This window comes from Tamandua tetradactyla, chromosome 15 (genome assembly GCF_023851605.1).
Source record: "Tamandua tetradactyla isolate mTamTet1 chromosome 15, mTamTet1.pri, whole genome shotgun sequence".
Classification (NCBI taxonomy): Eukaryota; Metazoa; Chordata; class Mammalia; order Pilosa; family Myrmecophagidae; genus Tamandua; species Tamandua tetradactyla.
This window is the reverse complement of record NC_135341.1, coordinates 7,916,198-7,932,067: the sequence shown is the minus strand read 5'-3', so window position 1 is coordinate 7,932,067 and position 15,870 is coordinate 7,916,198. Positions and strand designations below refer to the sequence as shown.

General features: G+C 38.3%; 1 protein-coding gene across 15 annotated transcripts in view; it reads left to right on the top strand.

Moving 5' to 3' along the window:
* The window catches only part of CHL1 (cell adhesion molecule L1 like), a 200,902-nt gene that overhangs the window by 148,852 nt on the left and 36,180 nt on the right, over positions 1 to 15,870 (top strand). For all 15 annotated transcript variants that reach the window (XM_077128678.1, XM_077128675.1, XM_077128665.1 and 12 more), the window contains 4 exons: positions 5,860 to 5,991; positions 11,741 to 11,881; positions 12,197 to 12,308; positions 13,727 to 13,893. In XM_077128678.1, coding sequence (XP_076984793.1) covers positions 5,860 to 5,991; positions 11,741 to 11,881; positions 12,197 to 12,308; positions 13,727 to 13,893 — 552 coding nt within the window. The remainder of the gene's footprint in view (positions 1 to 5,859; positions 5,992 to 11,740; positions 11,882 to 12,196; positions 12,309 to 13,726; positions 13,894 to 15,870) is intronic.

Sequence of the window (15,870 nt, the reverse complement as noted above, 5' to 3'; positions counted from 1 at the left end):
AATTCAAATGACCCCTCTGCTCCCTTTAAAATGGGATACTTTATTGTGTAATTTAAAGCAATAATCCTTTGCCCCTGCCTCCTTTGACTTAATTGTCTCCTACCCTGCCTTGGCTGTCTGTAAGATGTTTCTGCCTAGAGGGCAAGTTCTGGGATAGTGACCTAGAGAGGAATTCCCTCCTTCAGTCTTTCAGGCTGTCACCTGCTAGATTGGCACTGCATACAGGCACCCCAGCATATGCTGAGGATACTCTGCCCCCCTCCAGAACAGGGCCAGGGACTCACAATGGAAGCCTACCAGCTGGTTCTACCCTGTCCTGGGAAGCATGGAGGGGAGGGTTCAGGAAGGGAGTGAGAGTCTTCTATTTTTAAAGCTGCCTTTTGTTACTGCAACCTTTTTACTGTTTTCAGAGTTTTGAGGAAGACGGCTCTACCAGTCTTTGCTGGTTTTTCAAAGACGCTGTGAGGGAATGGCACCTTGGAGCATCTTATATCATTATCTTGGTCAACTGTCATGGATATAAGCTTTTTGATCAAAAGAGGTTTTTCTGTCATCCGGTGTATTTAAAGAAGTAAATTGCCAACAATGAGATCATTTTTAAAATTAAAGAGGCACAAAATAATATGACCTTGGGATAGTGTCTGTCAGGCAGAAATGAAGGTCAGGTAGTCATCCTTTGCATTTGACCGATGCACATCATTTTCTGTGGATCTGATCATGTTGAGGTCTTCTCAATATTGTTCAGCTGACTGATCAAATTAACAATATGCTTAGTGCATTCGTACTTATTTAATGCTGTGTAGAATTAACTATTGAAAGGAATTGCCTCTTTCAGGCTCCCATTTAGTGAACTGGTGCTCTAGGGCTCCCATTTATATTCTAATAAAGTTCATCTCTTAAAAGTTTCAATATGGGAAAACACAAGTAATGGCCCATTGTTTTAGTTAATGGAGAAGAACATAAAGGCTGAGACACAAATTCTATTCACGAGTAAATGTTAAGGTAATTACTTTAGTCATGCTGCTATATGGAGTAAGGTTATGTTTCTGAGACTTCCACACAGTGTGTATCATTGGTTAAAATACAAAGAACAAACAACCAAAGATGAGAATATAATTTTCCTTGATTCGACAGAAGTACAATATAAAGGAGAAAGCTCAATATTATGCATTAACATCAACATCTGCCAACAATAATAAATTCTTCCAACCTTAAATTATTCACAGAGAAATTCAGAGAGGAAGATTTTGGGAGATTGAGGTGTATTTTTAGTAATCATTTGATGCTTCCATATAATTTGGCTACACATTGCAACATGGATATTTTTCTATAATTGCTCCCCTCCTACTCCTTGCACACGCACATACCCACAACCCAGACATGTCTAATTGTTAGCAGCTTCTACTTCAAGTTGCTGACTATTAGAAGTCCTTCCAGATGGCTGGAACATTGCTACGGTAGCTGAATATTTTAACAATCTGGCCACGGTTTGCTTGACTGTAAGACCAAAGCTTTCAAAAGAATTGCAAGGACTGCAAAAAAACAAAAAAGCAAGAGTGTGAAATTAATTATGCAATTTGATATGTTGACTATAAGGCTCCAAAGCAATATAAGTTTCCTGAACAAATTGTTCTCACTATTCATAAAACAGCTATTAGCACTATTGAGATGTAAATGGTGTTTTTATGAGAAACAGTTAATCCTTCCCCCTTAGTGAGAAACTACTAAATGTGCCCTCAGTTGTATGTTTTAGAACTTTCTCTTCACTCATGCAAGAAAAAACCAAACTGAGCTCAAGAAGTCTTTTTTTTTTAAGTGTGAAAGCAGTCAATATAACCTTCATTAATCATATGGACGGATGTGTTCACTTTTATTCAGTTTTCTTCTGCCTTCCTGTACCCTCTTCTTTCCCCTTTCTGTCTCTTAATTAGAATTCCAAATTAAATAACAAGGATTAGCCATATGGGAAAAGAGCAGTTGCATTGTGTACTTTGAAAATCTAGTCCATTCTGAAAACATCATTGTACTTTAATGAAAGACTGGATTATAGTGTATTCTCTCTAGATATGGTATGGTATTTCTTCTTTGTTACTAAATACAGGCAAATCCTGTGAGCTTGTAATTTAAGGTACAACATCATAAATATGTACACAAATGGAATTTTCAAATCCTATAGTCTGTATAAAAAAGCCCAGCTAGGAGGTCCTCAGTAGGTCCAATTGTATTTTCTGGGTATCCATCATATAAATGATTACACATTCAGTGAAAATAGATATGTTAGAGTGGCATCTAAACATCCTAAATCTAGAAATCAAAATATGACCTTAAGTGCACAGCAACTGATTATTAAAAAAAAAAATACTCCCTCCAATAATGTTCATATTGTAAGCTTAAAAATTTTTGGGGGGTAACTTATACCCAACATAAAATTCCCCATTTTCACCACTTTTATCCATACAGTTCAGTGCCATTAATGACATTCACTATGTTTTGCTGCCATCACCACTATCCATTACCAAAATTTCCCCAACACCCATTAAGCGCCGACACCCTATTCCATTTAAACTATAATATTACTTCTGTCACTATGAATTTCAATATTCTAGTTATGTCATATCATAAACTTTTGAAGCCTTTAAAGGATTTTGACCTTTAATAAATGCAATAGGTATGCATTTATACATAATTTTATACCCAAGTAATAAAATACAGAGTTGTTTGCATGGAGGGTGCAGGGCTCATCCACTGGTAAAATGCTCGCCTGCCATGCAGGAGACTGGAGTTCAATTTCCAGCACATGCACTCAAAAAGAGAGGATATCATGAACTCAAATGCAATTCAGTCATTGGTATATTTAAGAAAGTTTTATTTTGAAATAACTGATATGTTCCTGAAAAGAAAACAACCACAGTGTTTTATGCTTTTTAGGTACAAAATTTCATTTTTTATTTGTTTTTCTTCTAGTAAGAAACATCTCTAATTACATTGCTTATTATATTCTAAGTGTTCAGACATTTGCATCTCAATTTTCAGCAGCATAAGGGAATTTATCATCTTTCCAATTTACAATTATGATAAAATGGGTAAAGTTTTAACGTAACAAATTTTCATCAGTTATCATATATCTTAAGATAACAACTAAGAGAATGGGGAATAATGATGATGTTTCCTCTCATAATTTTGTTTTAACCATTCTTTCCTCTGTCTTGAGACTTTTTGTCATCCTGTCAACTAGTTCTTACCCTTTAGGAATAGAGTTGCATATTCTAGACTCTGGAAAACATCTGTTTCTTCTCTTTCTCTGCTTGCCCCTAGCCTAAACCTCAGTTCTCCAAATTTCCTCTTCCATAGCGGATGTCCTCAGGTTCACTATCATCTAGCTCATCTGCTCAATAAACACATGAAAGTATGAGATAGTAAACAACTCAAAAGCAACTCCCAGTGAAATTCTCTTATTTCCTCCCTCTGCCTTTTTCACTGGAATCTCTGGAAACTGGTCATTTCAATTCCACTTACAATTTCTTAACGTGCATCTGTTTTGTACCAGGCATTGCATCTGGAGAAGGAGACATAAGGAAGAATAAGATTCTGCCCTGGCACTCAAGAGTTCACTAGATTGTTTTCTAGATTTCTAGAAACTAGATTGTTTCTCTCACTATTGATTCAAATAGTGAGAATCTCAGTCAGGGATGGATATGAGGGCAAGTATCATGACCAGCCCAAGAAGATATTTTTGGCTAAAAAAAGCTTGAGGTCTTTCTCACATTGCATGGCAAAAGTCTACTTTTGCTCAGAACCAGTTTACTTCTGGGAAAGTAGGAGTGAGATGCATAAAACTAAATGTCCAAGTATTTATAGGGAAAGCTTGTGAAGGTTTAAGGTAAAGTTTTAGTGATGATTTCTAATGAATTCACAAAACTTCTTGAGTCATTTGATGTATGTTGGGGGAGCTTTGTTTGGGTAATACCAAGTGAAAATTGGTGAGTTTGGTTAATTTTTGGTCCCTATCTTTGGCCCAAATGTATAAAATAGCAATCACTTAGAAACAAAACCACACGGACTTCAGAATCACAAAACTGCTTGCCCTATAGGGTGGGTCTGTAGATCCATGAACTGAAAAGAGCAGGAAATGGAATTTCTTTTACTGTGACCCTGAGCAAGTAAGATACTTTTCCAGAGTTGCATACTCTCATCTGTAATGTAAAAGAGTTATGAGATGATATCTAAGTCCCCTTCCAGCTCTAACAGTATTAGATCTTAATGCAGACAGCAAGAGGTTAATGGATTTTGTAGAATGAGAACAGAAATAGAAATCTTGATTTTCTTATTCAAAAAGATTCAGAGAAATATCATCATTATAAGATCTTTATTTTTATAACTCTAAAAGCAATAGTCTTAATTTTTTACTGTAAATATCATGATTTTCATATTCATTGAAATTTTATCTCTAATTTACAAATGTTCAGGTTTTTGTAGTTTGTGAAAAGGCTTAAATACAATGAGAAGTAACATTAGAAAACACACACACACATGCACACACAAAACCCTCAGGAAGTGATATGCAGGTTATACTCTGGACTATTACAATTTGAATTAAATGACTAAATATTTACAAATTCTATAGATTATGAATGCAAATATTTAACTTGGAACTTAACAATTAAATCCACATGCTGTGGAATATTACAAAGGCACTCCCCTTGCTTGAACTTGCCAGTGTTATTTGTATCCTTTCGTTTTTCCTGGTGAATTTATAGGCATTTTTCTTTTCATACAATCTTTTTTCTTCCGATAACTTTTTTTTTTATATGGGCAAGCACTGGAATCAAACCCAGGTTCTCGGGCATGGCAGGCAAGCATTCTTGTCTGCTGAACCACTGTGGCCTGCCCCCTATAACTTTTTTAAAAAGTTTTTACTTAAATGTTGTTTTCCAATTTACAATACCTATATTTTTAATGACTTTCCTTTTTGATTAACAATGGAAATCCAAAAATGCCTTGGGGAAAATGACCAAGCAACACTTGATGGGAATTATACCTGCAGGCATTCTGCAATTTTCTCTAAAATCAAATCACAAAAACCATCCACACTTTAAGTCTTTTATTTGCTTCTGACATAGTAATATACTTAAGGTGACAAACCATGATTGTAATGTTTGTACTGAAATAAAAAAAGTCTCATTTTGCTCTGAAGTGCCACTTGAAATTATAATACTGGAACTTTAGGGCATGAAAGCTGCAGGAAATTTGAATGTATCTTTCCTCCATTGTTTTGAGGGCAAAAGGCTAAATGTTGCTTTTAGGCTTCTTTCCTCACCCCTCTTTCCCAAAAAAATCTCTAGGAAATAATGTTTTCCAAATTGGCTAGATAATAGATACCCAGATCAATATAGATATGGCCATATTAATGTTGTAACATCATTAATTAAGAAATATTTAAATAGTGCTGAAAATTGTAATTACCTTAATTTTAAAAGATTGCCAAAATACATTTCCTAAATATTAGTCTTTTTAGATGCCAATTTGCAGCCTGAAAATAAGATATAGCCAGCACTAAATAAACTTACCATCTGCTGATTCCCCTCATTTTCTGTGAGACGGGTATTTGTAGAGCCAAGTGAGCTGGTTGTAGGTAACGGTTTTCTGTATGTTGGTTTGGTTGTACAGAGTCCAAATTCACACACATACATCATAGCATACAACCCACCTTGCTCAGAACGAGCTTACTTAAAATAGGCTACAGTGAAACACTTGGTGGTATCTGCCCTCTGCTGGAGTATAACAGAAATACAGGCCATAATATTTTTGGATATTTTGACATAGACAAAATCGCTGATGAGGTCTTCATTTTTTTTTCAGAGCCTCCTCGCTGGACAAAGAAACCTCAGAGTGGCGTGTACAGTACTGGGAGCAGTGGCATCCTGCTATGTGAAGCTGAAGGAGAACCACAGCCCACAATCAAGTGGAGAATTAATGGTTCCCCAATGGACAGTAAGTGAAAGAAGCAATTGTAATGGAAAATTGGTGGCATTTATTTGATGGGATGGTCAGATGCACTGGGTATATGTAAAAAGGAGTCAGGGAGTTGCTGGACTAAGCACGACACATCTAAACAGAAAATTAGAAAGTGCTTGTTTCTTAGGAATTAAGTTATTGAGACCTGACACTCATGAAAGAGCCTTAAGTAAGTCTATACCAATTAAGCCATAGTAATAATTATAAAAATGAGCTAAACAGTAAAGCAACTGAATGAAAAAGAGGGACCAAGGAGGAAAGCCAACTGCTGCGTTTCCTTCCCCAAGAAGAAATAGGTAAAGTGACTGCATCGGTCAGAGTTCTGTAGAGAAATAGAACCAGCAGGATGGATGGATGGATGGATACATGGGTATAAATATATATATGTAAATTTACACATGCACACAAAAGTGTGTGTATATGTGTGTGTTTATATACATAAATTATTATAAGGAATTGGCTAATGCGTTTGTGGGGGTTGGCAAGTCCAAATTACATAGGGCAGGCTAGAGGCTAGAAGTTCTCTAAGAGTGATGCTGATGTCTTGGTCTGAATTTCTTAGGTTGGAAACTCAGAAAGGAGTGGAGGGTACAGTCTTGAGTCAAAAATCCTTCTTCTTGGAACCCTCATTTCTTTGCCTTTAAGGTCGCCAACTGATTGACTGAGGCATGCCTGTTTCATGGAGATTAACCACTTCTACTTAAAGTTCACTGACTGTAAATGCTAATTCCATCTACAGAGTATATACACAGAAATATCTTGGCCACTGTTTGACCAAATAGCTGGGCACATACCCTAGCCAAGTTGACATATGAAATTAGCTATCACATAAAATTAGCTGTCACAGCAACCTAGTGTTTGAGAGGGTGGATTGGAGATCAGAACCTCCCTTAGATTCAGGCAACAGTGCCCTCCATTCTAGGCTCCGCCTTTTATAGGAACCTGCTCCAGCCATCCTCTGGCAATGGCCATCTCCCGTGATTTGAGGAATTTGCAGGGCCAAAGATGCACGCCAAGCTTGAATCTGTTTTGCTCACTCCCTGCCCATTCTAGGCCACTCTCTAGTCCCTGAGACCTCAAAATTCCTCCATCCTGTTGGCTCTGAGCCCAGGCTATGTGGGCTCATGGAGGAAAGGTAGCGATGGGCTGGTGCTTGTGGCCTGCTCTCCTGGTTCTGCTGTGTCCCAGCACAGGACTCCAAGCACATCACAAGTTCTAAATTTGAACCTAGAGCTCACTCAGGTCATTCTGATACATTTGTTCAGGTAGAAGAATAGCACATATTTTATTTGTCAATTGATTAGCTCAGTTTAGAGCATTACGACACTGAGACATCAGTATATGGCTTTCATTGGTTCTGTTGCCCTGGCCCACACCACTCAAGGGTGGACCTCCTAGTGGTGCACAGACCTGGGTTCCTGTCTAGGCTGTGCGTCTTCCTGCTGTATGGGTCTGAGCTGTTTACTGAACCCCCCAAATCCTCAGCATTTCAACCGTGAAAAGGAGATGATAGTAGTTGGTGGTGATTACATGAGATAATACAGTAAATCACTTAGGATTTTGCCCTGTCTGTAGAACATTATGGGCAAGCCTATGAATTCTGAAGCCAGACTGCCTGTATTTGCATCCTGGTTTTTTCATTTCGTAGCATGTATTGTTATTGAACCTCTTAAAACCTGTTTCTGCATCAGCAAAGGGGGGATGAAAATAGCACCTACTCACCACATTATTATGTGGATTCAATGCAACTTCACAGGGAGAACACATAGGACAAGGCTGCCACTCAAAGAGCACGCCCAGCGCATTGTTTACTGTTATTGTCAACGTGGCAAACACTCAGGACAACTTAGCTCTCACTATCATCACTACCTTCTCCCCATTTCTCTAAGAGAACAGAAAAATAAATGAAAAAAAGAGAACCTTTAGGTAGATGAGAGGAAAATTAAATGATTTTTGTTTCTAAAAAATATTAAGGGGGCAGGCAGTGGTGATTCGGTGGCAGAGTTCTCACCTGCCATGCCCAAGACCTGGGCTCAATTCCCGGTGCCAGCCCATGTTGAAAAAATATGTATGTTAAGGATATTAAGATAAGGGATGCAGATTGTCTGAGAACATAGTTATAAAATGTTATATTTGAATGGCACTTGGCAGTTTATGAAGGGCATTCACAAATGCTTCAAATCCCCTCCCCCAAAAAACTTATAAAGGAGGCACTGTTATCCCCACCTAACAAATTCATTTATTGGCAAAGTATTTATCGAGTACCCGTATTTGCCAAGCCCTGGACTTACTCACTGGGATGTAGCCGTGAGTAAAATGGACAAAGTTCCTCTCTCCTGGAGCTGACAGTCTAGTGGGGACACTCAATAGACAACATGAAGGGGTGGTACAGTGTGGGAAAGTGAGAATGGAGATGGAGCATTACAAGGTTTGCTATTTGAAGATAATAGCTATGCCCACCTGGTAATAGCTTTGAGTGGAGACCTGGACAAGGTGAGGGGGTCAGCCAGGCAAACATCCTTGAAAGAGTCCTCAAAGCAGCAGGATCATTGACACCAAGGCCCAAGGTGTGCTAGGAGTGTTTGAGGAACAGCAAGGAGGCCAGCGTGGCCAGAGCAGAGCAAGCGCGTGGAGAGAGGGTTAGCAGTCACATCAGCTAGGAGGTACAAAGGTAACGGAGAGAGCCTGAGTGGGGACTTCGGATTTTGCGAATATGAATGGCAGCCCTTGGAGGGTTTTGAGTGACATGATCTAACTTATCATTTAACAAAGTATTGTCCTGGCTTCTGTATGGAGAATCGGCTATAGGAGCCAAGGGACAAGCAAGGAGACCAGAGGGATGTGTCCGGAAAGCCTGCAGGGCCTACTGCTGGAGAAGAGACAGCAGTGTTTAGGCAGGGATCTGTTCCAAAAGTAGAGCCTCTAGGTTTGTTGACGGATGAGGAGATCAAATCTGAAAACTTGACGCAAGAGAGCAAAGCTGATTCATGATGGCTCCAGAACCAAAAGTCACCTCTTTGGAATCCCAGCTCAGCAGGGCCCATTCCACAGCCCTTGACCCACAGCCATCATTGCTCCCTGCAAACAAGGCATAACCATTCTGTGGTTAGGAGGTTGATGATGGTCGGCTGATTGGAGGGTTTGAAATCTCTTTGAGTTTATAGTTCTAGCAAGTACATATGTTTCATAGAGTAAAACAGCAAAATTAAATCAAATTGATTACTGTTATAGATTACAAGCCTATCATTTTTCACATGCTTTGCCCCCAATATTTCTGCATTTCATAGCAGCTCTGCAACATGTTTTTTTTTTATTTCCCAGTTTCCAGATATGGCAACTGAAACTCAGAAAGGTCATTTTATTTACTTGAGGCTATAACCCAAGAAAATTTAGATCTGGGAATGGAACTCAGAACTGATTAAGTCCAAGGCTGAAGTTTTCCCCACTGGATTGCATTATTTCCCATTGAGCTGCCAAAGACAAAGCTGAAAAAAAAGTCCTGTATTATGTCAGGCTACTGTGTTTTATTTGATATTAACAAAGAACTTGGCTGTCTTGAATCCTGGGGAGCTCCTCTGAGTCTTTGCCAGTATGCAGTAATACTCGGCAATTTCCACACTTATCCCAATAGGCAGTTTTGAGGGATATTAAATTGTTTTCATCTCACATTTGAGGTCAGCACCTCATTTCTTTCGTTTGTGATGATTTATTGATGCAGAGCTTGTCATGGGGCACACAGTATAAGGACAAGTAAAGGGAATGTTGGGGGTCACTCTAAGCAGGATGGAGAATCCTGGGTATAGGGTTTAGAAGTGAAGAATCAGATTAGAGACTCAGTCTTTGCAGTATTCTCAAGAATTATTCATTTTGCTAATCCTCAAGAGAAATGATTAATGGTCCTAAGGGACTGTATTCATTTTCTATTGTTATGGTAACAAATGATCGCAAGTTGAGTGGCTTGAAACTAAGGAAATCTCTTATTTTATAGTTCTATAAGCTAAAAGCCCCACACAGGTCTTAACTGGGCTAAAAGCAAGATGTCAGCAGAGCTTTGTTTCTTTTGGAAGCTCTAGGGAAGAATCCCTTTCCTTGCCTCTTTTTTTTAGCTTCTAAAGGCTTTCCATGTTCCTTGGCTTGTGGTCCTCTTCCTCCATCCTCAAAGCCAGAAGAATTGCTTCACTCTGAAAATTCTTCCATAATCACATGCCTCTCTGACCTTGGCCAGGAAAGAAATGTTCTCTGATTTTAAAGACTCATGATTAGATTGAGCCGACTGAGATAATTCAAGATAGCCTCCTCATCACAGGGTCTTTAACTTAATCACATCAGCACAGTCCCTTTTGTCATGTAATATAATGTATCCCCGGAATCTGGGATTTAGGAAGAAGCCATCCTTGGGTGGGGAGAGGGGTGTATTATTCTGCCTACCACAGGGACATGCCAGCAATAAAATACCATGCAACATTCCTGCTGTTCATCATTCCAGCAAACACTTATTGGATGCCTCCTCTGCCATAGTCAGTTTTTAGGCACTGGGGACCTAGGGACACTGTGCAACCACCGATGAGGTCCTGCTCCTGGGAACCTCATTACTAAGTGCAAACATACATTTATTCTGACCCTTGGGAAGGAAAAAAGATGTATAAGAAAAGTCTTCTCTTTTAATGTGTAATGTTAATAATTTCTAAAGCCTATAACTTAGTATAGTCAATATTTTGTGTAATGGAGGTACAGAAAGCACAAATACTTAGGTCATAGTTGACCCTGTAATGTCATTTAAACTAAAAATGTTACTATCTTGGCCCCTCACTTGTGATGCCGAGCTAATATGTGCAAGTTTGTAGTGTTGTAGAAAGGGCCTGGGGCTTGATGCAGGTAATGTGGCCACATGCTGGGGGACACATCACTCACCTGCTCTGAAATCCGTTCCCTCCCTTCAAAAATGGGCATATCCATTCTGCTACAGCAGGTTTTGAGCAAGTCAAAGAGATAACACCTGTGCCACATCTAATAGCGTTGTCTAGCCCTTAGTAAATGTATCAGAAATGTTAGAGCTCCAAAATATTATCTTCAAAAGATATTTCCAACTGGAGTACAGTATGTTTTACAAAAAAAAGTGGGAAACCTGAGCCCTGCTCTCCAGCAGGATTTGGCTTACTGGGAAAATGAAGAATGCAAGCTATGTACCTGAAGTGGTTAAATGGCAAAGCAAGACAATTGGAATGAATGGTGTAGAGCAGAAAATTGCAGGTCAGAGAAGTGAATCACCCAGGTTCAAAGGGGTTGATGGGGAACAGTAAATAATATTGTGGACTGAAAGGAACATGCTGGGTTAATCATGTGATTTATGCTGGGCACTATCAGGAACTTATTTTAGAAGAATAAGTAAAATTCAGTTCATAGTGGAACTTGAATGCTAAACATAATTTGGGATCTTATTTAGGGGTATGCTCTAAGGAGGTAATGAGCTCCAGATCAACAGACATTTATGGTGACAATAAATATTCATTTGAGAGAAGAGATAGAAGCTGCAAACCAAAAAGTTCTGGGACAAATATATATCCATGATTGATGTTAAGAAATTCTCAAGAACTGGCTTCATTGAACTAGTATTCACTCTAAACTGGTCTTAAAATATAAATACTGTATGACACATTTAATAAATGGGGTATAAATATTCTATGCCCTGTTCTTTATCAAAGTGACATTCTTTAATCTTTTTTAGACAGTCCATTTGCTAGTGATGTCGTCTTCCCAACGGAAATTAGTTTTACCAATCTACAACCAAATCATACTGCTGTGTTTCAATGTGAAGCCTCAAATGTCCACGGCACCATCCTTGCCAATGCCAATATCGATGTTGTGGGTAAGCATCCCTGAAATAAGACTGTGCATTTCTTATTTTCTAAAGGAAAATGGTCAAGGCCATATGCACCAGGACAGACTGAATTCTTGACACATATAACATGGGAAATATCAAAGCACCTTTCACCTTACATGTGGGCATTGAACTTCACACTGAAACTGTACTTTGAAAAATACATTGCATTGGATCTTTCCAGCTTAAGAATCTGTTTCCATTCTTAGAACATTTATATGGCTAGGATATAGAATAATTGAATTTACAAATATTAATTCTTACATGAAAGTTTAAAATTGTATTTATGTGCTTTGCAAACAGATGTTCACCCATTGATAGAAACGGAAGATGAAGAGAACTATGCAGCAGTGGTTGGGTACAGTGCTTTCTTGCAGTGCGAGTTTTTTGCTTCACCGGAGGCAATAGTGACCTGGTAAGCTGGCATACGATTTTCTTAAGAGAACGTCAGATGTGGAATCCACCTTATTTGTTTATCTATCATTTGATACACTGCATTGTGTGCATCTTGCTTCCTGTACCCTGGGCCTCTGAGAAATAAGATATCAAAATTAATTACCTACCTCTCCGGGAAACGCTGGAGAAGTTTCTAGGATTTTCTATGTGGGGTGATATTAATGATTTTAAAGGTGGGTTCATTTTTGCATTATGGGAATGTGTAAAGTCATGTATTTCTTTGTGGTCATTGTTTGGAGAGTGTTTTAATAATTTCTAAGCCTGTATTTAAATCCAGATACACACGCTTAAGATGTTTCCAATATTCAGTTTGATTTTAATTTTCAGTTTATTGATAGGTGTAATGAGTCATATGAATCAATTGTTTCGTTTGGTTTACCAGTAAAGCTTAAAGTTGGTTTAACTACTCAACTATTTCTTAGTTAGGGTGAGGCAAATTAAGTAAGGCCATACAAGTCCAAGATCAGAGCCTCTATTTATTTTGATATTTTCATTATGGATTTTTGCATCAATTTTGATTTTAAAAAATATTACATTAAAATATCATCTATCTTGACTACTGAGCTATTTGGCATCCTCTTTAATTCTGCATCTGAGGCAGGTGCCTCACTTGCCTCCCCTAATCTCTACCCTGAAAAATGCTATGTGAACAGGAGCTACAGCTTCCCCTTTAGATTTTTTAAAATTATTTTTTTATTTTTTGGCATGGGCAGGCTCCAGGAATTGAACCCAGTTCTCCGGCATGGCAGGCGAGAATTCTGCCACTGAGCCACTGTTGCACCCCCCCTCCTTTAAATTTTTTAACTGGAGCAGTCTCTTGTGGAATTTACAGTGTAAATCAAACTGTGGCAGCAAATACCTGGAAAACGGATGAATATAGGAGAAAATAACTCTGGAGTTGATAAGGGTCAGTGTAACCCAGGTCCACAAGACATGCAAGATTTCCTGGCCTGTAATATTTTTGAATGACCAATGTTCTCCCAGAACAGCAGGAGGTTCCGAATGCTCACTATCTCTTTCAATTACTAACTTTTCCATTTGGTAGCCTGAAGCAATCACTGACTAAAGATTTCACCATCAATAAGCCAGCAAATATTTATTAAGCTCTGAGGCCAGATACAAAACAGCGCTGATTACTTTGAGAAATACAGCAGAAGCATAAAGCATGGACCCAGGCTTCCTCTAGCCAGTCCAGCTGGCTAGCTGATATATGTACCTATAAAGCTTTTGAGGGAAGCAGAAACCCCAATGGAACCTTTGATAAAATCTACTAAGCAACTGAAGAAGGGGTTAGCCTGGATGACATCAGTGGCCATTTCAGAAAGAGTATACAGATCTTTCACTCCCATCATTGATTTATGATTTCTATGTTCATAGGCAGAAAGTGGATGAAGCGAAACCTCTCGAAGGCAGACGATATTATATCCATGAAAATGGCACATTGCAAATCAACACAACCATCGAAGAGGATGCTGGTTCATATTCTTGTTGGGTGGAAAATGCTAAAGGAAAAACTGCAGTCACTGCCAATTTGGATATAAGAAGTATTTTTATTTTATTTTTACTTTGCATGAATTTTTACATAGGTTCAGTTTGTCTTCATTTTCCCAAACAGAACAATAAAATTTAAGTTTGATCATCTGTTCAAGTTCTTTAGACTGTTTATCAAAACTCCTAGGTTGTTTTTTGTCTAACAGACCATCGCCATTATTATAGGTTGTACTAATTACATGTCTTTACACATTTTTGAAAGAAAGCCTAGGTTTCCTTGGTGATGGATGATATGCAATATTTTTAAATCCCTATTTTAGCATATTTTTGTCATTGTATTTTCTTTCAATGACCAAGCAAGGTAACATTACGAGAAATCAAGTCTTGGAGCTAAAATTTCAGAAATAAACTCATCAAAGTCAAGCTTCATAAAGATGGGGAATAGAATGGGGGGTTACTCCTCCTTTTGAATCAAAAAGATTTTGCATTTTTTCTACCTTCAGGAAAAAATCCTGGACAGCCCTTAATAGTCTCTTGGGCTTTTCAGGAAAAGAACGAGAAAGGTCCTACAGTAATGGTAGGAGAATTTGTGTTTCTTGTGGCATGTCAAGGGCTTTGCCTGGTATTTCTGTGTATATGAGGGGCTCATATTTGTTTAATTACCTGTTCTTGCTGACATGTTGGCATTTTTTTCTTCTCCCTCCCTCAATCCCTTGTCTCCCTCCCTCCTACCTTCCTGTCCTTTATATTATTCCATGCTTTTTGCCTCTTTCTGTCCCCTAAGTAATCCTATATGCTAACCCCATGAACTATGTTTTTAAAGCACATAAACATTTTTTTCCAGGGTGTCTGCTTATCTCTGCTGTGGCCCTGCATTTTCAAGTGCCACGTACAATTTTCAAAATGCCCTTACAAAGTCAGTGAGGATGATTCTTTTTATATTACAAGAAGATAGCGTACACCAAGGTTAAGCAACTCAGCCAGAATCCAAGTCAGAGTGAAGCCTGGAATAAAAATGAAACTTCCCATCCCTATTATCCCTCACATCACATGGCCTAAACTGGGCCTCAAAACTGCTAGAACGACAGCCTGATGGCCAGATAGATGGACAAGTTCATGAACTGCCAGTCTGCTTTTATGTCCATTTTATATGTAGGAAATATATATGAATTCTATCAGTGAAGGATTACGTACAAAAATTTTGCATAGCAAAAGGAATATCAACAATGGAGTCTAATAAGAGAAACCATATAGTGTAGAGATTGAAAGCTTTGGTCTCTGCCGGGATTGGATCCAAATTCTGGTTCAGCTCCTTACCAGTTAGGAAACCCTAGGCTCATCACTTAATTTTATTTTATCCTTAAGTTATCTTCTCTGTAAGGTAGTCATACAGTTGTTCTAATCATAAAATGCCACAGTGAATGTGAGTTTCTTATGAGTTCTGGTAAGTAGTATCAGTGCTTATCTATTATTGAATGGATGTCTGACTTTAAACTTAGAATTAGAAATAAGATATTTACTAATGCACTTAAAATTAATTCAATTTAATAATCTCTTAAGGTTTTGTATCTGGAATATCACATAATAAATTTTACTCATCCTTTTACTTGTAACCAGTCACTTGAGTAACATGTAGATAGTGAATATTAAAGCATAATTGTGGGGTGGGCCACAGTGGCTCACCAGGCAGAGTTCTCGCCTGCCTTGCTGGAGACCTGGGTTTGATTCCCGGTGCCTGCCCATGCAAAAAACAAAGAAACCAACAAACAAAAAACATAATTGTGGAATTGGAAGTCAGGTCATGGAATTTGGCCTCTGAGAGGGTCACCAAGTACTGTGCTAATATAAAGTATACCTGTCCTTAATATGGCCTTAAAGAGTAAGTCATATGGCCTTGTATGTTTTGAAACAATCATAATGAAGAAAAGTATTTTTCAGGATAGTCATAGTACCAGTCTTTGAGTTCCATATTGTTGCTACTAATCATTTATTTTCATTTTAAACTACTACTCACTGTAACTCATTTAGCA